At 46.0% G+C, this 27,421-nt stretch overlaps 1 protein-coding gene across 3 annotated transcripts; it reads right to left on the reverse strand.

Annotated features, from left to right (window-relative positions):
• Positions 1-248: 248 nt before the first annotated feature.
• Positions 249-27,421, reverse strand: FAM78A (family with sequence similarity 78 member A). Of its 3 annotated transcripts, none has more exons than XM_081897192.1 (4): positions 27,062-27,303; positions 25,014-25,833; positions 7,844-8,368; positions 249-4,363 (listed from the first exon to the last, which is right to left on the reverse strand). In XM_081897192.1, exons 2-4 carry the CDS (start codon positions 25,346-25,348, stop codon positions 4,357-4,359), a joined length of 867 nt encoding a protein of 288 aa, XP_081753318.1. In that variant the 5' UTR covers positions 25,349-25,833; positions 27,062-27,303; the 3' UTR covers positions 249-4,356. The 3 variants fall into 3 exon arrangements, with proteins under 3 accessions (XP_081753318.1, XP_081753317.1, XP_081753316.1); XM_081897191.1 differs by lacking the exons at positions 249-4,363; positions 27,062-27,303 and adding exons at positions 4,578-4,774; positions 27,402-27,421; XM_081897190.1 differs by lacking the exon at positions 249-4,363 and adding an exon at positions 4,578-4,774 and having other exon boundaries at positions 27,062-27,307.

Below are 27,421 nucleotides of genomic sequence, written 5' to 3' on the forward strand. Positions count from 1 at the left end.
CTCGTCCCTTTCCTCCCATGTGTTCATGTCTTTTAGACTGTAAACCTGCAAGCAGGACCTGTCTCATTTTTTACTGATGGCATGTATTGTAAGTCACCCTAGGGAGTTTTTTTTAGGAGGGTACAAATGAGTCTAGACAAATAAACTCCAGACGGCTTGTTCTAGGTCTCACACTGCAGCCCAATCTGACATGTACAGTTGTTTACTCCTGTAATAATAAACACACCATAAAACCAGACATCAAAAGGTTCTTTTTGAAAATTCTTTATTTTGTTGTTTTTTTGTAAAGCAATGTGTTGCTTTTATATCTTCTTAAATACCTCTTCTTTTTTTAGTGTCCAGACTTGGTACATTTCCCCACCCCCACAAAACATTTTCACAGTATTTTTGCAAAGACCAAGGGACAGTTCTTATTGCTGCAACACAAATCCAGGCACAACTTTGAATGGGGTTATGGTAACCTGCCCCCTCCCCTTACATGCAAGATGGACCTTCTACCTTTTTATTCATAGCCAAGACCTGCTCCCAAAGTTATTCCCTTGGTCTTTTTTGCGTGTGGACAGGTATCGTACTAACTGGTGCATTTAACAGCTGGCAGCCACAAATCAAAGGCTTCGATCACAGTGTAGTAGTGTAAGAGAGAGAGAGGTGTGTGTAATTATGCTTACAAGTATGGATGAGGCCTGTCTCCTACTATGTTACCCTGCCCAGGGTTTGAAAAGTTGGAGTAAATGCAATTTCAGCCACTGTTTCACCTCAGTGTTCCTACTCTGGTCCTTATTAATGCATTAGAGCAGACTATTGCCACCCCAACTTTACAAGGTGAAAGTGACTATTGCAGAGAAGTGATGTTTGCTTCATTGAATTCAATCTGTGCTCCTCCAGATATTGCTGGAGGATGGGAGTTGTAGTCTGAAAACATCAGGAGTACAGTCCCGCCCTCACTGTTCCCTGATCTAAGGAGCAACCCTCACAGCATGCAAGAGATGGGCAAATGCCTGTTTAGAAGAGGCATTCACTTGTGAAAAAGGAGAATGTTTCACATTCTTAGATCAAGGGTAGGGGATTTCTGGGGCTCTCCAGATGTTGTTGGACTCCAATTCCCATCAACCTCAGCCAGCATGACCAATAGGAATTATGGGAGTTGTGTGTCTTAGGAACATCCGGAGGTTCACAATACACACACACACCGCCTTTAAGCAGAAGCTATAGTATTCACATGAATGCTGTACATTGGGCAACAGTGAGGCAACATTGACCCACCCAAGCCCAACAGTTAAGTGTGTTCTCATTTTATGTTGAAAATGGCTCAAAGCAGGGAAGCGTGAGAAAGGACGAAGGCAGGCCAGCCACAGTGCTAAAGGTTTAGGCATTCTGAAGAGGGACATGTAGAAAGATGAGTAACAACCCTAGGCCACGACAGTCCAATCTCCCTATCTCTCTTTGTATGAGTAATTTAGTCACCTGCTAACCTGTCTCCATGCAATGAATGCTGCAGGTCCCTGTGATCGACAGCAAAGGGGAGTGCACAGCACAATGCCCCCAGGGTTTGCTGTGCTTGATTCGTCTAAGGTCTGCTTTGATCAATGTCCAGCTAACAGACACTGGGCAGGGAGAAGAGGAACAGCAGTGGGAATTGTCCTACAGCTTTGTATCTCGTCTTCCTGGAGTCTCTGGTTGGCCACTGTTGGGACTCAGATGATGCTGGACTACATGCAACTTCTTGATTTGATCCAGCCAGTGTCTGTTTAATGGAATAACACCTGCCCTGCCTGCCCTTAATGTGAATCTAGAGAAGCTCCTTTCAGCATTAGCAGGGCTTCCCCCCCCCCCAGCCAGAACTCACTGGAACTCATTTCCAGCACCTCAGGTGGGCGCCATTTGCATTATAAGAGAAGGGAGGTGTTCATGGTGAGTTCTGGCACCTTTTTTCTAGAAAGATAGCACTGAACATTAGTATCAGCTCCCATATCTCACACAACCCTCTTACCCCCACACCCCACCTTCTGAACCCCTTCACCAGTGGTTCTATTCATCTTGAGAGCAGCAACTCAGTCCAGCCAGTCATTGTCAGACACAACCCATTTTGTGTTGGATCAAGCCTGTCCGTGACAGCTCCTCCCCCTCCCCGCTTAAAGCAGCAGGGTTGAGGAAAACAGCTGAATAAGAAAGCTTTAACAAGGGAGGGAGTCTGCTTTCTTGACATCCCCCATAGAAACAGAAAGGACTGGGAAGCCACTTCAGCAAGACAAAAGCAGCAGCCTCCTCTCTGAATTTTTTTTAAAGGGCTGTAGCTCAGTGCCAGAGCATGTGCTTTGCATACAGAAGGTCCCAGGTTCAATCCCCAATGACATCTCCAGGTGACGGCTGGGGAAAGTTCCCTGCCTGGGGCAATGAAGAGTTGCTGCCAGTCAGTGTAGACAGTACTGAGCTAGATGGATCAATGGTCCAACTCAGTAGAAGGCAGCTTCCTAAGATGCAGCTGTTATTTCCAAGTATTCTCAATCACTTTCATATGGAAAGCTGTTCAGTGTCACAACTGAGGGTCTAGAAACCAAGCCATTTGAGAAATAGTTGGGCATGTTTAGCCCAGATAAGAGGAGGGTGAGAGGAGGTATGATCAGGAGATATCAGGGAGCCACCTTCAAATATCTAAAGGGCTTTCCCATGAAAGTAGGAGCAAACTTGTTTTCTCCAGCTCTGGAGGGTAGGACCCGAACCAATGGATTCAAGTTATGAGGAGATTCCGACCAAACATCAGGAGGAACTTTCTGACACTAAGAGCCATTCTGCAGTAGAACAGACTCCCATGAGAGGCGCTTGACTCTCCTTCCTTGGAGGTTTTTAAGTGGAGGTTAGTTGGCCATCTGCCATGGATGCTTTGGTTGAAATTCCTGCATTGCGGGGGGGGGGGGACCTCAGGGTCCTTTCCAGCTGTTCTATGATTCTGTGACCCTGGCATCAGATTCCTTGTCCTCGGGGATATGAGGGTGAAGACTCCAAAGCAGAAGGGAAAGGACAGAGAAGACCAAGAAGCATGTCTGCCAGACAACCTACTAATGCCTGTTCCCTAGCCTGAAGATATAATGGTGCCGTCCTTGGGCTTAAAAGACCTCGTCACAAAGGCCCCAGTGAGACCAGAGTCTCCCCTGCTCTGCTGGCAGCACCAAGACTGATGGGGTGTGCTGTGGTCCTTTAACTCAAAAGGCACCGCTCACTGTGGGAAGAACTAGCAGGAGGGAGGGAGATGATGCTGTTCTATCTCAGTTTGATGCTTGCTGAAGCAACATCTTCTCATAGCCTGAGCTGGTGGGGCAAAAGGCTGTGAGCCCATACAGTAGGTAGAGCCACAGTCCAGAACCAATGAGAGGTGGAGCCAATTAATTATGATGCCCCGCCCCATCCATCTCCTTGCTGAGTTCTACAAGGGCAACAGGAGGAGGAAGCCAACAGCCAAGTCTACCCCTTGGACTGGTTGTAGGCAAGAAGGCAGGGCAGTGACAGTGGGCACTGACTGGTGTGGGAGTGTCCCAATTGCCTAACAGAGCAGCCTCCACTGCTTGCGCTTATCCACACTGTGCAACTGAAGCACTCTTACCACTTTTAACAGTTGTGGCTCCCCTTCCCCCAAAGGATCCTGGGAACTGTAGTGGTGCTTTGTTATTTTAATAACTCTGTGAGTATATTACCCTTGCCTGAGAATCAGCCCATGCCTTGAGATGTTCAGGACTCTTGTTCTGGGCATTTTGTAAGTAATTGTAAGCATTTTCATGCAGGCACAGTGACTGGTGCATTCTGAGTAGCATATTGCACACTCGTTTGGTGCTATATAGCTGTGACCTTCAAAAGTAGCAGCTGTCTAATTTCCTTGGCTTGATTACGGATCATACAGGAGCGAGGGATTTGGCTGATCAAAAACAAGCTTTAGGGCCAACTGCCACCAAATATGAATTGTTTGGATGGATTAGGTTAATACACCCACACCCTAGATTCCGAATGTGTGGTTTCTCAAGACAAGTATCCATATCTCATATATATATATATATATAGCTGGTTGTTGAAATTTTAAGCAGCAATGGTAAACTCCCACTTCTAACTGCAACAATAAAAGTGTGTCACTTCTGTCCTGTTTTGGAAAAGAAATGGCTTCCATCAGGAGTAAACAACTCCTGTTTTACCCCTGTTCTGAAAACGGAGGGCAGTAACTATGGCAATACCCCCATATGTTGGGTGGTGGAGGGAACATGTATATTTTCAAAAGGAATCACTAGCCAAATATTTCTGCAGGTAAACTCTTAATCATGCATTTTGGGGTGGTTGGATGGTTTGTTTTTATTTTGTTTTGCACCATCTCTTTCATGCCCTGCAGGGGAAAAACAGCAGATGAGTGACTTGCAGGCTTTTCCAGCAATAATTTAACACCAAACTACCCCTTTGCCAAGTGCAAACTCTACAGCAGTAGCAGCAGCAGCAGGGGTCAAATCCAGCAACAGCGGTAAGCGCATCTGATGGTAATCTGCTAGTGCAAACACACCATTACTTAGAGAACTATTATTTTCAGAAAAAACAGACAAGTGTGCATTTTAGAATCCTGCATGTTGAGTTGAAAATGTGGTCTCCCCTCCCCAATTCCTTTTCTTTTTAAATTTTAAACCAAACGGCACACTGGGTTCCCCCTTTGGTGAAGAAGGGACCCCTATATTGCCCCGATCCCAAGTGATCCGTGCTGAACGCTGGCTGCCCAGTATCATTAGAGGGGAAAACAGTCCTGTTCCTGTGAATACCAGAAAGAAACGGTGTGTCATGGAAGTTTTGTCCTGGGGCCTGTGCATTTTCAAAACTGAGTCTCTTCCCCTCCACCTCCCCACCCCTGCCACCACTTAAAATATTTCATATGGACAGTATCTCAGAGTAGACTCATTGCAATTAATGGACATTGTGACCAATTTCATATATGTTAATAAAAACAATTGGTCCATCAGGCCCAGGACTTACTCTGACCAACAGCAGCTCCTAAAAGTTACATTCAGAGGTCTTTGCCATCACAAAAGCACCCAGACCACAGACTGCACGCAAAAGATTCTGTGTTCAAGGCATGTGTTTCCCTAGTAAGTTACAGCTCTGCCCCTAAATTAAGTTATTTTCAATGTGGGCATGGCTAGATTAGGTACATTAATTCCATTGGGTCTACTCCGAGTTAGTTGGATACAACTGTTTCTCGCTGCCCTGAAGACCCTCCCAAAGGGAAGAGGGTTGGATATGGAGAAGGAAGTAAAGAATCCAGAGTAAAACATCACCCAGATCACTTCCTGCTATCCTTGATTGGTACTCTGTTTTCTTTCTAGAAAGGTGTGGGGAACCTTTGGCCCTCCAGCTGTTGCTGAACTACAACTCCCATCAACCCTAGCTACTGGCCATGCTTGTTGGGGCTGATGGAAGCTGCAGTTCAGCAACATCTGGAGGGTCAAAGGTTCCCCACGCCTGATCCTAGAAGCTGTGAGCCACGGCTTCCCGTTCTGGAGCTAAAATTCTTGCTTCTTGAAGGGAAGGCAGACAATTCGCAGCAATTGCACAGGTCACAGAATCCCCATCTATGCTAGGGAGGATTACTGGGGGGGGGGGGGGGCTAAAACCAGATTTTTCCCTCCGTGACATAGAAAAATGCAATTCCCCCCAAGCAAATGTTGCTTCCACACTAGTTGCTTTCAGTGCTGCTGGTGCATTTCTTTCCCACACTGTGCAGAAAGTAAAATTAAACTGGTGGTTCTGCACAGCACTTAATATCACACTAAATAGATCAGCAATGCCACTCCCCATGGCTAAGAACCTTCTGTAATGCTTGTTCAGAAGAAAGACTCATTAAACAAAGATCCCCGCAACTGTTAATTAAAAGCTTACTGCTGCCAGGTTCAGCCCATTATATTACTTTTTCTTGAATACAGTTCTCCTGCGTTGCCAATTTCTGTTCCTGTGAGCAGGGAGGCTTTAAAGACTGATTGCCTCTCATTATTTTCTTATCATTTTTATGTAGAAAAAATAGTACTGTCTATTTTGCTCTATACAAATAAAAAGGGGCTAAAATGGGAGGCAATGCATACTTAAAGCACCTCTGTTCACAGGATCAGAAACTGACAATATTCGGCAGTGAAGGAACTGCTAATATCCCTCCATTGAACTAAACAGAAAGCAATAAAGTGGGGTGAATCTGTACACAGGAAGTTTGTAATTTAAGAGGAGGAGCCCTGAAAAGTCTTTTTAAAGCTAAGGGACCCCTGACCATTAGGTCTAGTCGTGAACGACTCTGGGGTTGCGGCGCTCATCTCGCTTTATTGGCCAAGGGAGCCGGCGTACAGCTTCCAGCTCATGTGGCCAGCATGACTAAGCTGCTTCTGGCAAACCAGAGCAGTGCGTGGAAACACCCGCTGGAGCGGTACCTAGGAGGGACTGAGCAACGGGAGCTCACTCCGTCGCAGGGATTTGAACCAACGACCTTCTGATCAGCAAGCTCTAGACTGTGGTTTAACCCACAGTGCCACCCACGTCCCTGAAAAGTCTTTTTTACGAGCCCTAAAATTACCAAAAATATAGAGACCCCCCCACCCCAATACAGATCAGATTTGAAAAAGATGCACAGAGGGTTGTATCTAACTGTGTTCTACTAAGAGTAGACCCATTGAAATGTTAGTAGCACTGACATCGGAGGCAACACAGGAATGCAATTTGTAAGAACTGAGTAAACATAGGGTGATAATTTTAGGGGGAAAGAAGGGCTAGTGTGGAAGCAACTAGAGTCCCTGCACTACTAACAGCAGCAGTCAGATGGAAATTAAGCAGGTGCAGTTTCCTTCACCGCCTCTCTGTCCCAAGAGAATCTCTGCTGGTGTAGTTTTAGTTTGTTTCAAAAGCAAGGGGGGAAAGATGGCAACCTCCTTTAGCAACTGGTTGCAATACAAGCTCAATGATTCATTTTCATTCCAGAACAAAACATCTCTCCCCCCCCCCCCCCCGCTCACTCTAATATCTAGTAAGAAAAAAGGAGCCTTCTTTGCTTGCTTGCTTGCTTATCCACCCCCCGCCCCGCCCCGCTTACCCGCTTTTTTAAAAAATGCAGCTTAAGGCAAAGGTTTGGCAATGCAAAGTAAAATCTACATAAGGCCGCGTGACTTGTGTTTGCAATTTGGAACATCATCTCTGTAAGAACAAAAAATCCACCCACCCATCATCATCATCATCCAGGGAGAGGAGATATAAACAAATTGTTGTTTTCTTTTCTACTCTGTTGCATCTGCACCCACTCCCCTTCCCAACTAAATAAAATTAATTTTCTCCCTTCCTCCTCCCATCTCAAAAATAAAACCTCCCTCATTTAATATATATATTAAAAAAACCTTTTCCGTTTTTTTCTCTCTCTCAGGTGATCCAAGCTAAGTTAATGAGATTGAACTTGAAAACAACAACTGAAGGAAGGAAAAAAGCAACTTTTACAAAGCTGGAAATCAAGTGTGTGGACATTGATTTGTTCGCTCCCTTAGAAACTCGATGTCTGGTGACAAACGTACACACACACCCCGTCATGCTCTTGAGGGGAGCGTCCTTCCTGTTGAGCGTCTCTAGCACAGTGAGACCCGTTCCGACGGGAAAAGGTAGAATGGTTGCATTATTATTATTATTTCTCTTTTCTGTCAAATGAGTTTTAAAAGTGCATCTGGTTGGTTTTTTTTGCTTAAATATGTTTTCTTAAATATGAAGCGGTTTTTTTCCTCCTCCTCCTCTCTTTGCCCCCACCCCTCCCAATCCACCCCGTGAGGCTGGACACACTTAGAGAGAGAGGGGGTCTCATTACCGATGCTTTGGAGGTATCACCACTAGAGGGCGCCCGTCCTTAGGCCTCCACATGAGTACCTGGGCGTCGTTGGCATTGGGTTTCACGAGGGCACTAGGTGGTATTGGCTCGTTCTTGCTTAGGATCTGTGGCTGCTCCTGGGCATGGGGCTCCTTCAGCTTGGCACGGTGCCCCAAAGGTTTGCTGGGGGTCACATCGATGCCCAGCTTCATCCGCCACCGGATTGTCTGAAGGATGACCATCTCGTTGGTGGCTGTGTTGGTGGCAACCAGCCAAGTAGTAAAGCTCTGATCCCTGTGGATGCTTGTGAGCTTGGCCACGTTGCTGTCACTCACTGGGACAGCCCAGGTGACACTTGGGTAGAAGTTATCGTTCATGCTGACGCTGAACTTCCCTTCCTTTTTGGTGGGCCCCACGATGGTACAGGTCTCTGTGGTGTTCCCGTACCAGGGGTAATTGACCCCATCCGAGTCGCTGATCGCTTGGATCTTGCCCTCGAGGAGATCTGGGAGTTCCCAGCTTGACCTGCATTTGAGAGGGAAAGGAAAGGAGAAGATGAGCGTTGTTTCTCCTACAGGGAAAACTTGCGAATCTTGTATAGTGGTACCTCAGGTTACAGACGCTTCAGGTTACAGACTCCGCTAACCCAGAAATAGTACCTCAGGTTAAGAACTTTGCTTCAGGATGAGAGAAACTGGTGGCAGTGGGAGGCCCCATTAGCTAAAGTGGTACCTCAGGTTAAGAACAGTTTCAGGTTAAGAACGGACCTCCAGAAGGAATTAAGTTCTTAACCCAAGGTACCACCGTATTCCAGTCTGTAGCACTTCAGCATTTTATCAATTAATGGGCTGCATTAATTGATTTCTAAAATTTATTTATTAAAACTTATTTAATCCCACCCTATGCACAGAGCAGCACACCCTTCTGTGTCCTCCATCCAGACAAGCAAGAAGCTTTTATCCAGTGTTCAAGGGCACATTCCAGCCAGGCAAAAGCATGCAAAGCAGGGCCAGTGAGCAAAGTGGCCTGGGGAAGAGTCTTCAGGGGCCATATAGAGAGGCCTGCAGGGCCACATTTGGGCCTTGGGACTGAGGTACCTGGGGTTCAAATCCTCCCTCAGCTATGAAGCTCACTGGGTGGCCACTGTCTCTCAGCCTAACCTACCTCTCAGGGTTGCTGTGAGGATAAAATGCACAGTATCTTGAGTTCCTTGAAAGAATAGTTGGCATCTAAGTGCCATAAATAAATAAACGAACGGTACTGCAGTAAAATTTGCTGTGGTTCCTCGGCCACTTTTGCCTTAGGATATGCCTACCAATGTCTTCAAAAGGTAGTCCAGAAAGTTCCCACCCCCTCAGAGCCGTAGCTAAGTGAACTTGCGCCCCTGGCAGAACTGTCCTGATTGCGCCTCCTAGCCACGGAAAAATTAGCTCTTCTTTCCGCCTATCCTCCAACCCACCCCCCTTCACCCATTCAATTCACCCTCTGTTAAAAACCTTTTCTTATGAGGCAATAATCAAAATTTTTACATATTTTTAGCTGATTTTGTGCCCCCCCTCACCTGCACCCTTGGCAGGGGCCCACCTCACCACTCCCTAGCTATGCCCCCCCCCCCTGCCATAGCCCCTGCCGCAAAATCCTGAGTGTTGCTGTTTCTCTGCTCCCACAGAAGGCCATGTCTTGTCAAACCACAAATGTCCTGTAAGGAGGAGCATAAAAGATTAACTGAGCACAGGCTCTCTTGACAGAGGAAAAGGGGCTATGGGGCAATTCTTAGCATATGGGAGGCTGATGTCTGGGGTTACCACAGGACTGAGAAAAGCCTGGAGGATTTTTTGGTGGGGTGGGGGGGAAGTACTCATCCAACTTTCTCCAGTGGGGGGTGAATCAGAGATCACCGTAAGAAAGCAAACGTCTGCTCTCTGTCACATCGTGTGTGCCCGTCTGTCTGTCTCAAAATCCCCAGTGAGAGACCCTTTTGGGGAAAGGAGATTATTATTATTATTATTATTATTATTATTATTATTATTATTATTATTAATCTGGTTTGGTTTTATTTATTTCCAGGCAGAAATTAAGGCCTGGGAAGGACAGGGGATTATCTCCCCAATCCATCACCGGCCAAGTTCAGCAGGTAGGCAGAGCCACCTGACTGGCCCATTACCTGGCATTGCAATGATATCAGGTGGCCTTTGGAAGCCCTTTCCAAAGTGTTACCTTGAGCACGGGGCTTTGCAGATAAGCTGGTGGGCGGTGCATTGCCACCCTTTCAACTTTTTACTTGGACTGCAGTTGGCAAAGGCAGATCTAGGGTTGCATGACCAGTGTGGTTGCACTGGGTGTGGAGCTTCTGGGGCGCTGCAACTGCAATATCCAACGGGGTGCCGGATATTGGTGTTGCACAGGGCACCACTGAAATTTGAGACGTCAAGGTCCGCCACTGCACCTGGCATTTTACGTAGGACAGAAGGGCATGGCTTGGGTGGAATAGGCTACAGGGCCAAATGGGTGGACATGAAGGTTTCCAAAGCCCTGAAATAGATATTACAGAAGCACTGCAAGGTGGACAGCAGCGATAGGGAACCTCAGCTATGACCATCCAAATGTTTCTGGTCTCCAACTCCTGGAAGCCACCATGGTAGCAAATGGCCAGGGACGATTGGAGTTGAGCAATAACAAGGACCTCACAGGTTCCCCATTGCTGGCACTGAGGGCTGTTTTGGGCCTTGGCCCTTCTTTATTGGGGAAAGGATTAGGATGCTCAACTTAAAGAAAAATAAAAAACAACAGTGGGGATTCCTGGAGGAATGCAGGAAGGAGGAAAAAGAAGTCTACTAAATCTTATTTTAATTACTTGGTTTATTAGAAACATTTATACTCCACCTCTCTGCCTGGTGCTGTCAAAAGAGGCCTGCGGAACAGGCTGAGGCTTATCACTCTGAGCCAGTATGGCAAATCACCCACCTCCCACCCCCATTGTGTGTGATTTTCGCAATGAAAGAGGGGAAACGAGTGCGCGGCAGAGCACTGTTTAGGAAACCGAAGGGAAGGGGAGGCGTAAAAAGCAGATGGTACGAGGCTGACAGGAAACGTTCTGGCACATACATGTATGGGGAGGAAACTTGCACAACCCCCCGGGGCCCTCGCTCGCCTTGCACGTGGCTAATACTGGCATTCGCAAGCAATTAAATCCGCCTACAAATTTCAGCAGGAGGAAGGGAATGGGGCTTCATTGCCCTTTTTATGGCTGACAAGAAAGCCCACTGCATACACACACAGAGTCCGTCCCATACCCCTTGCCAGCTGTTGTCCTTGACTCAGTCTCACCTGAGGGTGGCTGCAGCTCAGTGGCGGAGCATCTGCTGTGTATGCAGAAGGTCCCAGGTTTGAATCATGGGAACTGGAGCCTTATTGACACTTAGATGAAGGACAACATTTCAGTAGCAGAATATCTGCTTTGCATGCAGAAGATCACAGGTTTAATCCCGATTGGCATATCTTGGTAAGGTTTGCAAAGGCTCCCATTTGAGATTCTGGAGAGTCACTTGTGGTCAGGATAGACAATTCTGAACTAAATGGACCATTGGCCTCAGTATAAGGCAATTTCCTGTGTTTCCTATGACCTTATCTCTTTCAAACCAGCTATTATATTCACCAGTGGCTGATTTGTAAGAGAGCATGGCCATAGTTCGGTGGGAAAAACCTACCCTTTGCAAACAAAAGTTCCTAGGTTCATTCCATCCCCACCATCTCCAGTTAAAAGGAGCAGGAAGTAAGATCCCTCTCTGTCTGACACCCTGGACAACCAGTCAACGTATGGCCACATCCACACCATATATTTAAAACAGTATCATACCACTTTAAATTGTCATGGCTTCCCCCCAAGAATTCTGGGAGCTGTAGTTTGTTAAGGGGGCTCAGAGTTGTCTAACAACCAATCCCTCTTCACAGGGAACTCTGGGAGTGGTGGAAACTGGTGTCCTCTGGATGTTGCTGGCAGACAACTCCCATCATGCCTTGCCATTGACAACGCTGGTCTAATGGGAGCCCAACAGAATCAGAGGGCACCAGGTTAGGGAAGGCTGTAAGACTACAACTCCCATTATCCCCAATCTGCTGCCTGGAGTTTTGAGTTCAACAATGTCTTAGAGGGGACCAGGTGTGGAGAGGCTAATATGAGCAATATTAGGGTCAGAGGGACAAATCAGCTAAGACAGAATGGAGCAGGGTTTAATCAATACCCACATTCATGCCTGACCCTTTGCTTCCACATTAAATGTGGTGTTTTGAGTCCCTTTTTAAACTGGGGCACCTTGGTTGTCTGGCATATAAATAGTTATGACAAGAGGGTGGCAATTGATGGGGTGGCAGCTCAGATGTTGTAACAGCACAGAAAGCTCTGCATAAAGTAGTGGGGGGTGATTATATTTTCCTATGAAGATTTTAAGGGGAACGTGCATCCACAGAGCTTTCTCCCACATAAAAAGTTGCACGTTTCCCAACTGTCTGTTACCTTCCTTCCCCACCTCCCTGCTTTCTGCTTTCCAATGCATTCTGCATGCTTAAAAAATAAATATGGCTGCAAAAGTGATTTAGTAATAATAATAATAATAATCCTGTTTTCCAGCCTTCTAAATCCTAGGTTAATCATAATCCTAATTTTCTTTCTAGGCACCGAGTGGTTTTTTACCCTCCAGGGTTTGTTTAACTTGAATAGAGGCAACAGAATTTTATCTGGTTGAGGATTGGCCATCAACACAATGCTGTATAGAGGATACAGGCAAGATTGTAAAATTCGTGGTTTTGAGTCCAAGGGTCTAGTAAAGGTAAAGGGACCCCTAACCATTAGGTCTAGTCGTGGCCGACTCTGGGGTTGCAGCGCTCATCTCGCTTTATTGGCCGAGGGAGCCGGCGTACAGCTTCCGGGTCATGTGGCCAGCATGACTAAGCCGCTTCTGGCGAACCAGAGCAGCACACGGAAACGCCGTTTACCTTCCCACCAGAGCAGTACCTATTTATCTACTTGCACTTTGATGTGCTTTGGAACTGCTAGGTTGGCAGAAGCTGGGACCGAACAATGGGAGCTCACCCCGTCGCGGGGATTCGAACCGCCGACCTTCTGATCAGCAAGTCCTAGGCTCTGTGGTTTAACCCACAGCGCCACCCGCGTCCCGTGTGCTTAGTCTAGATCTCTCTAAATTCCTGGATCTAGAAAGTGTTAGAATTTAATGAAGGCTTGAGGTGTTAAAACTGGTTGCAAGACCTCTCAAATCCCTGGATGCAGCAAATGTTAAAAGCTAATGAAGCCAGGCTAGCTTCCTATGTTGAGGTGAGTGACTGAGTTCTGGGCCATTAAGAAAACAAAGGAAAATGGGCTTTTGTGAGACAGATAAAGCCAGAGTTTACAGCAGAGAGGTTTGAGTTAGCTGTTATGTGAGCTAGAAGCTGGAGGCGGTAATGTGACCTAGAAGTAAAGCAGCAAGCTGGAACGCCACAGAGGCAGAGCACAATGTTGGCTGCCTGTCTAAATGCAAGGCTGGGGCTATGGGAGAAACAAAACCCTTTTGGGGTGTTGATACTGTGAACCCCTCCATCAAAGGCTCAGTTTGCATATACAGTGGTACCTCGGGTTACAGACACTTCAGGTTACAGACACTTCCGGTTACAGACCTGGCTAACCCAGAAATAGTACCTTGGATTAAGAACTTTACCTCAGGATGAGAACAGAAATTGTGCGGCAATGGTGGGAGGCCCCATTAGCTAAAGTGGTACCTCAGGTTAAGAACAGTTTCAAGTTAAGAACAGACCTCCAGAACGAATTAAGAGGTACCACTGTATGTGTAAATAAACTGTGTATCATAAAAACACCACAGTCTCTGCTGTGCCCCGTTCCCAAAAGGGGACACAGACCCTGGGTAAGTACCTGGAACCCCTGGAATCTTGCATCGCTCATAGAGATTGGGGTGTTGGCCAATAATACCTCGTCTGTGGATGGAGCCGGGGGTGGGTGGGAGGTTTTATTAAACCCATACGCTTATCTGCTAAGCTTCGTCCTTGAAGCATCGGAATCCACCAGCCCCTACCATTGCCTCCCCAAAGAAACCAATAGGCCTCATGTCTATCAAGCATCTGTGCTACAGTGTCTACCATGGTTCTCTATGGGGAGATATTAAAGATGTTGGGGTGATGGTGGTGGTCATTCATTCAGTCAGTCAGTCAGTCAGTCAGTCAGTCAGTCAGTCAATTTATAGACTGTTTGGTGAAAATCAACTATAAGCTGTGAACAAAGGGCAAAGGCAGATGGAAAGGGCTGGCTCAGCTTTGTAGCAATCCATAGACTAAGTCCAGCCCCAAAGATTGTGGCGGCGGGGGGAGAGGGAGAAAAAAGTATGGCAGCCATCTCTCGTGTAGAACTATGCAAGCTTTCTGAGTTACACAGAACCCTTCAGCAAAGCTATTAATGGAGGAAACCTAGACGAAATCCGCAATCTTATTCCTTTCCAATCACATCTCTCTCGCACAAGGGACAACAGGGAGTCTGCTGTTTTTAAGAGGATTGCAGATTTAGTGTTTGCGGCATTGAGCACATACAAGCACCAAATCCATCCCTGGCGTTTCTGCCATTCTGAAATGTAATCTCTCAGATGGGGAAGGTTTTGTGCTTAAGGAAACACAACAGAGAACACAGGAGGGTGGGGGCGGGGAATCTCCATGCAATTTTGTTCTTCACAATCCCTTTGGCCCTATTATTCTACAAATGTACTTGCCATTTTGCTTAAAATGATCTCCTGTCGCTTTTCAAATAGCAACCTTTAAAACCAGAGACTTGTCTAATCTGGCTAGAGTTCACCTCTGCTTCATACTACAAAGAGACCAAGCGGGTAGTATAAAAGCGCAGATTTTCCTGTGCCAGACATCAGCCCCACAGTTTGCCTTACTGCACTTCATAGTGGATGGAGCAGGGCAGAGAGGCTGTGAACCAAATAGACACAAGCTCTTGGGCAGACAGAATGCAACACCCCCCCCCCTTAAAAAGCCATTCAAGAGATTTAATAGAAATGGGATTAAGATACAGACAGGGTTCTGTTTAAGCCATGAATTCTATTTTAGATTTGCCCTGAAATGAGTGGAATACTTGCAGGTCTCCTGAGCATTTTTTTTTGGGGGGGGGGGTATTTGGCCTTGCTACTGCACAACCATCACCAGCCCCTGCATGCCTGGGATTTAGAAGTAAAGAGTAGGGTTGGTCCTAAGTGCCTTGGACTAAAACTCACCAGGGTGGGAGCTCTAGAAATCTGTTTGTAAAGAGCTTCAGCATGCATATAGGGTCACAGGCTTAGGGCCACATGTGGCCCCAAGGTTTCAGATTTCCTAGTGCTGCTTTAGAAACTAACGCTTCCCTTTCAGCCGTCTGCTAAGATGGGAAACGTGAGCAGCGTAATTGTGAGCACTTAGACGTATACACCCTCAGAAGCTGGCAGAATTTTTGCCAACACACTGAAGAATGGGGGTTATAAGTAGGATGTTTCGTCTCCTGTTTTCCTTCCTGCTTCAACCCGCTGTTTCCGTTTAGGTTCAGAATGCTGCAGACACCGTTTGAATATATATTTTTTAAATCTTAGGGAGGAGAATAAGTGTGTGGTGGGGGAGAGAAATCACTTGATAGGAAGCAATAAGATCTGCCATTTGGTCACATGGTGACCAACGAACGACCCATCGCCCATCTGTCTAGTGCCAAGGGTGAAATGCAATTGCAGTAGTTCATTCAATCTCCAGCATCTTAATGTATTTTAAAGTACACTTTACCCTAGTATATGCACGTTCGTATAAATTACTTGGCTGGAGAACTGCACTGGGGTGGGGTGGGGGAATCAAGAGCATATTGAACTTTGATGCATGGCCACGTTTCAGTACATGCGTTCTTTGGGAAGTGTGATTTAGGTAGGTTCTCCTTTAAATGCAGACTGAATCAAATTTATGCCCCAATCTAACCTCTGGATGAACACAGAAAGCTGCAAGATAATTGGACCATCTAGACAGCGTACTGTCCATACCACAGCCTTCCACAACTGGGGGGCTCCAAATGTTTTGGACTACAATTCCCATCCATCCCAGGCAACATTGCCTATAGTCAGGGGTAGGGATGTGCATGAAGTTTGTATTTTTTGAATTGCTTACAAAATATGTAATTCGCTAGGCTATTTCATGCCTTCATCAAAGCAAGCACACATAAAACAAGATTCGGTGAGTGTTCATAAGATTACGATGCCCTAAGCTATATTATTTTTGGGGGGGAACAGTTTCTTTTTTGGAGTAGGGGACACGCTTTTCGTAAGTATCCTGCTAAGTTAGCTCCACTATTTGCAAGTAATTTCATTAACACATATATTGTACTCCTGTAGTACAATTGTGTAAACCAAAATGCGCTATTGATTGCGTGGCCAGAATCCACGTGATGAAACATACACCAAAGTTTCAAAAAACGATTACAAAATCTTAACACGGGCAAAGAGTGCAGGGATGAAGGAGAAACAAAATTATGGCTCTTCCCCTCACCACCTTGAGGTCTGCCAGGCTGGAGCAATTTGAAGTACTTATGTTAAAGTCATAGATCAGAGATGGGGAGGGCCACATTCGCTGATGGGGCCACATGTCATTGGTAAGTGACACCAGAGGTTCCAGGCAGACAGGAGCACCTATGGGTGAGGGTGTGAATTGGGGAAAGTCCCAAGCGCCAGACAGGCTTTCAGGGCCTCATTTGGTCCCTGCACTCTTGCCATTTATAGTTTTTATAGTTTAAAGGGAGATTCCCCGAAGGACTACCAGCACACGTACAAGCTTGCCCTGGTTCTTATAATCAATCTCTATTAACTAACGAATGAAATAACATTATTATTATGTACTTATTTTTCTTATTAAAAGAAATTTTTTCTTATTTTTCTTATTACTTCCTGCCCTTTCCCCCAAAGGAACACAGGATGGCAAACATACAACACTGATAAAACAAAATTTCTTAAAAGTAACTCCAATACATGTGCAGACTGGGGGGAAAGCTCAGCTTTAAAAGGCTTTTTGGAAAGAGGAAGGTCTTAAGTAGGCACTGAAAAGGCAACAGAGACAGCAACCTGTCTAATATTTAAAGGGAGGGAATTCGAAAGGGTAGTTGCCACCACACTATAAGGCCCCTATTCCTACATTGTGAGGAATGGATCTCCTAATAAGATGGTAACTGCCAGGGCTTTTTTTCAAAAAGAAAACGAGGTGCTGGAACTAAAGTTGTTGATTGTTGAGACTTTTTTAGGGGGAGCAACCAGCCCCAAATACCACCGAGGTGCCGGAACTCGTTTCCGGTGAGTTCCACCTGGGGAAAAAAAATCTAGTGGAGGATTCCATTATTCAACTAGTCAGGCAAGTTTCTTGGTGAGTTAATAGCCCCCAGAACTGTAATCGGTCCCCTTTCCACAACTGGCTGGCAGTGGGAAAGATAACAGCAAAGTAGAGTGTGTGTGAATTGAGTGAGAAGCAGGCAGAAGCCAGAGAAGGAGAGCCATGCTTGATTCCAATATTTCAGCTTGATTCCATGGCTGTGACTAATGGAGAAGCAAGGTCCACTGTGAGAAACTTAAGGGCCAGCTCACGAAATGGCAGCACACCAAGATGTGGGCTGCAGTACACTCTGAATCACTGGGGATACTTCCCCAGCGATGGCATATACACACCCAAAACAGAAAGCATCTGAATTATCTGGGCTGGCGCAGCAGCTGAAAGACTGAGGGCCTCATGAGCCCTTCAGATTAGCTGGATGCAAACTCCCCAACTGAGCCCAGCCAATAGGGCCAATGGTGAAGGGTGAGCGGTGTTCTGCCTCCACTGTCAGGGCAACATGCCTCTCTGTATACCAGTTTCTGGAGATCGTAAGCAGGCAGAGTGCTGTTGCACTCAAGTCCTACTTGCTGGCTGGCTTCCCATTAAGGCATTCTGGTTGGTGCTGGATTAGATGGGCCTTTGGCCTGATTCAGCAGCCAGCCTCTTCTTAAGTTAATTCAATGAAATGAAATAAACGAAAAACTTAACCAAGCAGGGCTGCTCTTATGATGAATGAAAGACAGGGTATAAACAGGATCAATGCATCAACATGAATAGCAGAAGGGGAATGAGTATAAACAGGCCCTTTTGGCTGTTTGAGGACTAGAAACTCTGTGTGTGGATTTGCAAGGCTGTTTTAGGATAGGGTAGCTTTTTTACAACTTGATTCCTTCTCTCCTCTTTCTGTTTATCTAGCTAACTCACTTCTACAGCGGTTTCCCTTCTTTCAGTCCTCTTTTTTTTGGGAAAGCAAGTGAGTGGCTCTCTCTTAATGTGACATTTCCATCTATCCTCTCACCCACGCACAATGCTCAGACCCCAAGATTTGGCCAGTGTCAGAGCGGTCAGCCCTGCAGCCATCTGCTCCCTCTATAGTTTACGCTTGCCAAGTCCCTGTCATCCCTTTTCTGCCTGTGGGGTGCACATTCTTTTACTGCAATAATAATTTTAAAAAGCACACCCCCAGAGCTGCCCACCTCAACATGCTGCTGAAGGAATTCCTTGCTGTGTCCTGCATAAGAGTCTCCCCCACCCCTGGGTCCTTTTTATTGTGCAAATCATTACTATTTGAGCTCTGCTTAGTATCGGGGTGGTTATATGTGATGATGTTTTCAATACTGTTTTGTTTTCTCATGCAAAGAGAATGGAGGGGGTCTAACAATTTCAGTTCTCCGTGTTTCTCACTTTTCCAGTCGTCAGTTTTCCACATTTGTGCAGCAATATGCAATTAAAAAAAAAAATTCTAATGGAAATTGGATGGAATTTCCATGCAAATTTCTCCTAATAAACAAACTTTGGTATGCAATTCTGACTAATGCACATGTTTGCAAGCAATTTCCACCTAATATAATGAATGCTGTGTATGTATATGGTTTTATATTGTATCAATGTTTATTTTTTAAATACTTTTTTCCCTGTGTTTTTATCGGTTCCTATTTTTATCTGTAAGCCACTTTGAGTCCCATCGGGAAAAATGCAGTGTATAATAATAATAATGTATGCTATATTATTCACTGTTTGGGGAACTGCATCACAAAATCTGGGTAAGTGTGAAATTGGAAGGATGGCTGTGTTTCGGTTCTGATATTATTTTGGAAAGTGTTGATTTGAGAGATTGGCTTTCACTGCCGACTGAGTGGAATCTCTCCCCTGCCCATAGTGCCTGAAAATGAACACAGGAAGTTGCCTTATACTGATGTTTTCTTTATGACACTTTGCACACAGGGGTGGAAAGTGCAGGAAGAGAGAGGGCTCATGTGCTCTGGTCTCGCTTGAGGGTTTCCCACCGGCATCTGGGTGGCCACTGTGAGAAGAGGATGGTGGACTAGATGGGCCATTGGAATGACCCAGCAGCCAGGCTCTTCCTATGTTCTCATGGCAAGAGGGAGCAGTCAGAATTATTTTCAGTACAGCCTTTAAAGACAAGCCTACCATTAGGTAGGGGGACACAGGTGGCGCTGTGGGTTAAAGCCTCAGCGCCTAGGACTTGCTGATCGAAAGGTCGGCGGTTCGAATCCCTGCTGCGGGGTGCGCTCCCGCTGCTCGGTCCCAGCGCCTGCCAACCTAGCAGTTCGAAAGCACCTCCAGGTGCAAGTAGATAAATAGGGACCGCTTACCAGCGGGAAGGTAAACGGCGTTTCCGTGTGCAGCTCTGGCTCGCCAAAGCAGCGATGACACACTGGCCACGTGACCCGGAAGTGTCTCCGGACAGCGCTGGCCCCTGGCCTCTTAAGTGAGATGGGCGCACAACCCCAGAGTCTGTCAAGACTGGCCCGTACGGGCAGGGGTACCTTTACCTTTACCTTTACCTACCATTAGGTAGAGCAAGGCAAGCGCCTAAAACACACTCCCGTGGGCAGTGGGGAAGAGGGAGTCCTCCTTTGGAAACCCCAACTATTCTCTATGGGAGGACAGAGCTATACTTATTTCCCTGCACGCCCCATAAGCTGGCCTGCTCTCCTGAGCTGCAGCCAAAGCTGTAGCCCTTCAACTGCCCATCCAGTTGGCTCCTGTGCATGGAGAGGCAATGTTAGGGTGCAATTTTTACAGACAGCACACTGGCTTGGGTTAGCCTTGCTTAGGGCCTCTTTTTCATTGTGGCTGCTCTCCCCTCAAACTTCCTCAGGGCTATTTCAGGCAGCCCTCCCCATGGCTTCCTGTTTTAAGGGAGAAGCAGAGTTGGGGGAGTGGCGGAGGGGGGAAACCACATGCCTCTCAAGTCCTTATGATCTGACCCTACTTTTTAAAGCCGGCTTTCTCCTCCTGGCTTAGTGGTGGCGAGTCTCAGGCCCAGGGGGCTCAAGTGTAGCCCTTCAAACCTCTCCATAGTCACTTTTATTCCATACATGTAAGAACATTAAAAAGAGCCTGGTGGATCCGGCCCACACTGCCTCCTGAGGAGGCAGATTTCATAAATGTACTTCTTTACACAATGCACAATTACTTTTCTGTCTGAATCTTCCAACATTCAGCCTCCCTGGATGTCCCCGAGTAATGAGAATAGGGAAAAGTACTCTATCCACTATTTATACATCTCTATCATGCCATCTCTTAACTCGCCTTTTCTCTAAACTAAAAAGCCCCAAATGTTGTGACCTTTCCCCACAGGGGAGCTACTCCACTGCCTGCATCATTTTGGTTGCCACTTTAACTTTCATGGCTCCTTAACTTTCACTTCACAGTCCTCCATCGTCTCCTGAGACAAATGGGTGCCAACAATAGTTTGCTGTGGGTTATTAGGAGTTTCCCTCACAGAAATAGAATTCCCAGCACATGACTGCTAAAAGGGGTAAGAGTACTGTAAATGCATGATGGGGACATGACCCACTCAGCTTTCAGGACTCTCCTCAAGCCACGCCCCCTTCACTTGCCACGCCCCCTTTCTCCAGACTAGGGAAGGTAAAGGCACAGGTGCCTCTGTTCTAACTACAGTCACATGGAAGTGGTGGGCGGGGCCAGAACAGAAATGGGAGCAGCAAAGAGGATGTGAATTTGACAACTGCACGGTGGGCTGGCTTCTACACAAACTCACCCACCCTTCTGTCCTCCATTCAAGCAACCAAGAGTGACAATAATTTTCAAGGACACATCCCAGCAAGGCCAAAAAAAACACACCCAAGGAGGATGTGAAGTAAGGACAGTGAGGGCCAACAGGTTACATTTGGTTTCCCAACCCTTGGCTGTAGTTAAAAAATAAAAAATAAAACTAGGAGGGTAAATGAGATCCTGCTGTACAGTGGTACCTCGGGTTACATACGCTTCAGGTTACATATGCTTCAGGTTACAGATTCCACTAACCCAGAAATAGTGCTTCAGGTTAAGAACTTTGCTTCAGGATGAGAACAGAAATCATGCTCCGGCCACGCGGCAGCAGTGGCAGCAGGAGGCCCCATTAGCTAAAGTGGTGCTTCAGGTTAAGAACAGTTTCAGGTTAAGAACGGACCTCCGGAATGAATTAAGTACTTAACCCGAGGTACCACTGTATTTGATGTTTTGGGAAATTATAATTTGTGGCAGACTTGTGGCTGTAGAATGCCCTCACCTAAGAGATATGTGGGGCTCTAAAAATATTTTATGCACGACTGCTTTTAAGTGAGGGTGTGTATGAGGCAAAGGCCACAATTTTTTCTGGGATGCGAAATTTTCTGCTGTTGCTGCTATTATTATTGATAATAGTGTGTTGTTTGGTACTTTACACAGCTTTAACTTGTGGGGTTTTTTTATGTTGTCAGACTGCCCTGCGGGAGAGGGGCTATTCTGAAAGATGAGGCAGCGTATTAGTAATTTAATTTAAATGTAAATATAAATTTAATTTCATTATAAAAAGCACCTCAAGAGCATGATGCATTTGTAGCTAGACTGATAGAAGCTTTTTCCATCTGAGGGCCACACTCTCCATCTAAGGGCCCTATACCATAAGCTACTCTCCAGCCACTCCAGCCACAGAAGCCAGAGATTTGCAAATACCTCCATCCAGGGAAGCAAAAGGCATCACAGTTCAAGGGCACAGTCCAGTCAGGCCAAAAGTGCCCAAGGAGCACCCCAAATCACCCAGGACCTGGGGAGGGAGTGTTGCCTGGGAAATAATCCCAAGGACCAACGAGAGACATCTGGAGGTGTCCCCCATTTGCATTCAATAGTGACTTGATTTAAAACAAACAAACAAACAAGCTTTACTTGCAAATTGTACCATGATCCTTACTGGACTGAAGCAACTATTTCAGATTTTAAAGACTCAGAGGAAGGAGGTCAGATTTCTAAGAAATATAACTGTTTAAATTTCTGAAGAGCCTTAACTTCATATTTAGATATCTGGGCACATATTTAGATACCTGGGCAAGGAGGTACCTAAGCTCCGTCTCAGGACTGCTGTGAGAGTGAATGGGGTTCCCTGCTCTAAATCTTAACAAACACGGAATATCCCTATAAGAGTTGCTTGTGCCCTGGGCATACAGAGACTACAAAGACTCCCCACTTCTTTGGGGGTGGGAGAGGGGGTGGAATACGGATGCATACGTGGAAAGTTTAAAAGAGGCCCTCTCAGAGAGTAGAGCAGGCTCTGAGTCAGTGTAGGAAGAGGCCCCTGGCGACTTCCTCTGCTGCTCCCCTGTGTGAGAACAGATAAGGAAACTTGCTACAAGCAGAAGGCCGCCTTTTTCCTGTGCTGAAAGACCCAAAGGTTTCCTTGGACAGCCGTGCCAGTCCATTTCGGTTTCTCTCACTTTTCCCAATTCTTAAATTAAGATTTCCACATCCCTTTGCGATTAAAAAGACCCTCATGAAAATTAATGCGCGTTTCAGAGCACGTTTCTCCAAACATTCACATTTTTGCTATGCTATCTTGCAAACCCATTTCCCCTTAACACAATGTATTTTCAATACAATATTTTCACTAATAAAGGTGTTTTGATGCACACTTTAACCCTGTTGTATGCGTTTTTTGTACCCATTACTTGGTTGGAACAGTTCATTGCAAAATCTGGAGAAGTATAAAGTTCAAAGAATGTTTCAGGAAGTGCTAATTAGTGTAAGTTCCCCCTTCAAATGTGAACAGAATCTGATTTCTGTCCCATCCCTACTGGTGATGCAGGGAGCCAATTTTCCCTTAAACTCACTGCCAGGTTGTTGCAGTGGCCATGACAGGAAGGGATCAAAACACAGGCCATTTAAATTATAGCCACTCGGCTAATATACACCTACAAATGTGGCCTGCAGCAAAAGGTGGCAGTGAGGAGTGGTCCTGTTCAGGCTTCCAGCCAGCCATGCCCTTTCTTAGGGTACTCCATTCCATTCCCGCTTTCTTTCCCAGAGCAGATATTCTTCTGTGTCACCACTAAGAATTCTTGGTTCTATTTGGGCTATTTGAGGAGGACATTAGGATTTCACCATAAATATTTGCTATGCATTTGCAAAACTTTAGTTCCCCTCCTTGAGCATGCTGATATTATCCCTCATGTTTCTCAGCATGTCCAATTTTGGCTACAGTCCCACCGGTACTCACCAGCTGAGTTTGCTATTAGAGGAAGCCGGTTTAAAGAATTCAGTTCCTCCCCCCCAACATTCCATCACACCCCAGCAGGAACAAAAAGCAGGATCTATACAGATTGGGACTGACCTGACCCTTAACGGAAAGGGGAAGACACTTTCAGCCCCATTCACTGACACCCTCCCCCCAAAATTGCTTTTCCTTACATAAGTGAATGAGACGGGACAGCTGGGAGGTGGAATGTGTTGGAAGGAGCCATAGATCAATGGTGATAGGGCAAGTGCTTTGCAAGCAGACAGTCCCAGATTTGATCCTTGGCATCTCCTGCTAAACAAATCCCAGAGCAGGTGAGGAGAAAGACCTGGGAGCCTGGAGAGCCAGGGGCAGCCAGAGCAGGCATGCAGTCATTCTGTGACCTGGTATCAAGGCAGGTTCCAGGGACCTTATGAGGACTGGATTTGGAGGGAGGGTGATAACCTGCCCACAAAACTGGATGCCACCAGTAACAGGAGGATAGGTAACGCAGAAAGCTACTTTATACCAAGTCAGAACCTTCTTTCCTCTAGCTCCATATTGTCTACACCAGGGTCAGCAAACTTTTTTAGTAGGGGGCCGGTCCACTGTCCCTTAGACCTTGTGGGGGGGCGAACTATATTTTGAAAAATAATAATGAATTCCGATGCCCCACAAATAACCCAGAGATGCATTCTAAATAAAAGCACACATTCTACTCATGTAAAGGTAAAGGGACCCCTGACCATTAGGTCTAGTCATGGCCGACTCTGGGGTTGCGGTGCTCATCTCAATTTATTGGCCGAGGGAGCCGGTGTACAGCTTCCGGGACATGTGGCCAGCGTGACTAAGACGCTTCTGGCGAAACAGAGCAGCACATGGAAACGCCGTTTACCTTCCCGCTGGAGAGGTACCTATTTATCTACTTGCACTTTGACGTGCATTCAAACTGCTAGGTTGGCAGGAGGAGGGACCGAGCAAGGGGAGCTCACCCAGTCGTGGGGATTCGAACCACCGACCTTCTGATCGGCAAGTCCTAGGCTCTGTGGTTTAACCCACAGCTCCACCTGTAAAACCATGCTAATTCCCGGACCGTCCACGGGCCGTATTTAGAAGGCAACTGGTCTGGATCAGCCCCTGGGCCTTAGTTTGCCTACCCATTCTCTAGAATGTCAGGCAAGGGATAGCCCAAGCCCTCCCTGGAGATTCCAGGAATCAAACCAGGGACACCTGCATGCCAAGTGGGTGCTCTTAACACTGAGCTATGACCATCATCCTAAAACACAGGAAGGAACTGTATACTGAGTCACACCATAGGTCCATCTAGCTCAGCACTGTTTAAAAGGCTCTCTGGGGTTTTAAGTAGAGAGACTTATCCCAGTCCTACTTGCTGATGCTGGGGAATGAACCTGGGACCTTCTGCCTGAAAAGTAGGTGCTCTAAGCCATGGTCCCTTATCCAATTGTACAGCAGGTTGCACCCCTTGGCAAAAATCCTTGCAGTGTACAAGTCCCTTCACCCCCCCCCCATCCCCAGGTACCATAACAAGTTAAATCTAATACACGCAACCGATACTGTACCACTCACATTCCGTGTTCCCCGTAGTGATTGTAGAACTCCATATGACTACAGGCCTGGATCCAGCCGACGATCCAGGTCTCTTTCCTGGGGAGAGGAGGCACCAACACCTGAGCAGAAGCCCGGAAGTGCGGGGTCCGGTATCTCAGAACCACACTGGACGACTCATCAATGTTGGTAGGGACGGGGTCGATGGAGGCCTTAACTTCAATGACAGTAATACTCTCCCGAAAACCTTTTGATTTGCAGCTAATGCTCTGAATACAGCCCATGGCCCACAACACCAGTACGATTTCCAAAAGGCGCCAACAATCCTCATCTGTTATCTCAAAACCGATATCCATAGGATAGAAGAGTCATCGTGGGAAAAGTTTCGCTATATATACACATATAGATATAAATTTGAATCCCACTATTTGTTGGAGTAACAGGTTTTGCAGCGCTTTCTTCGTGAGTGGGGCCTTTTGGGTATGTAAACTTCTGTGCAATGGCCGACAAAAGTCTGATAAATACTATTTTGGATAAGCAAGGAAAACTGTATATAAAAGAGATGCAGTTTCAGCAAATAAATATATCTTGGTTTTGTTTGATTTCCCTTCAGCCTTCCTTTCTTCGAATGCAGTCGGTTATTTACTCTTGTATTGCACTCTTGGCCTTTTATTCCCTTTTTATAGATTTCTTTGGATTAAAAAAAAATCCTTTTAAAGCAGAATGCTGATGGTCTATATGAATAATAAATCCATCCCTTTTGGTCTGTTCTCCTCAGCTTCTCATAGACAACGTGGAGTTTTCACTTCACTTCCTGACATCCAGTTATTCCCAACTTCCCCTTAGTAAAAACAAAAAGGGGAAAAAGACTTTAAACACACACATACACACAAAACACCACAATAAGGAAAAGAACAACAGTAAGTTTTAACAAATAACGAACTTTTCTAGCCCTCCCCCCCATGCTGGCTTCTGAAAAAACAGGTTTCGCTGATTTTTATTAAAAAAAGCAACCCACAATAGCTCAAAAAATTATAAAACACAAGTTTTACTAACATATCAAATTTGCGCTGTTTTGCATTTAAAAATAAAAATCCATGAAGGAGGAAAAGGGAAATGGGTGCACTCAATGAGTTTCTCTTCCCAGTTAAGAGAAAACATCAAACTAAAAAAGAAGTCTATGAATTAAAGTATCCAATTTATCGTGGCAGCCGTTTGAAGGCTGGAACCTCGTTCTGTCACATTTATGACTTCATGCACCTGATGAAAAGGCACCTCTGGAAGAAAGGGGATGGCAGCACGCTGTAACAATGCAGTCCTAACCATGGCAACTTGAAAGCAAGTCTCACTGACTTCCACGTATGTGGTTGTACGACAGCAGCCTAAAGCTGCAATCCTCCACTTACCTGGGAGCAAGTCCCACTGAATCCAATAGTGCTCACTCCTGAGAATACAATGGTTAGGACTTAGGATTGCACGGCAATCCTGGATAACACAGTGTTCTTTTTCACTGCAGCAAACAAGTTCCTCATTTCTAAACAAGAAATCTTAGCTACAACTCAGCCAAGAACAAGCCAGTTAAGAGTCCTTAGGATAGCTGAAAGGAACAGGCTTAATGGGTGCTCAGCACCAGGCACTATTCTCTTCTAGTTCATCCCTTACGTTGATACACACACATACACACCATCCTTCTTTCGCTTCCTTTCAGAATGCTCTGCTGGGCAGTAAAGCAAAAATAATTAAGAAATAAAATGAAACACCAAGGCAGCTAATTCAGAAACCTCTCTGTCACAATCACAGACACTATAGTACCTTGTTAAGTCACTTCTAAATATAATATATATGGGCCCTAGGCAGCAGCCAAACACTTTTAAAAAGTTTTACTAGATTTCAACAGAAGCACGTGCTTCAATTCTCTCCCTTTTTTGAAATCGAGGAGGAATTGTTATAAATGCTCAAAAGTGGCTTGGATTGTGTCGAAAACACAATCGGTAAGTTGAGTCCTGGCTCTCCTGGAAAGAAAAACTTATTTATTTTCTAAGGCTCTAAAAACATCCGCGATGCCTTACTTTTCGAAACGCCCCACCAAGAGGGGAAGGAAGATGAATTTGAGTCTCTTAATAGATATATATCTATATACATATATTTTAAAAAGACCAAAAAAGAGGGGGAAAACTTTTGCGTAAAGTTTTGTCTCCTGATGCTGAGAGGGTCTGGTCTGGCGCTAGCGGCGAAGGCTGCTCCTGTGATTGCTGCTGCTGCTGCTACTGCCGCTCCCCGCAGCTGGATGGAGGAGCCCAACCCGGCAGCCCCTCGGTACCGTCCAAGCCCCGTTGCGCATGAATCGCGCCTTTAGTGACCCAACCGCACCTCATAATCGCTTTCCGTGACATCTCCAATGACACCCACCTGAGCGATACAGAGGGGTG

The sequence above is a fragment of the Podarcis melisellensis genome (assembly GCF_964234715.1).
Source record: "Podarcis melisellensis genome assembly, chromosome: Z".
NCBI classification, from domain to species: Eukaryota; Metazoa; Chordata; class Lepidosauria; order Squamata; family Lacertidae; genus Podarcis; species Podarcis melisellensis.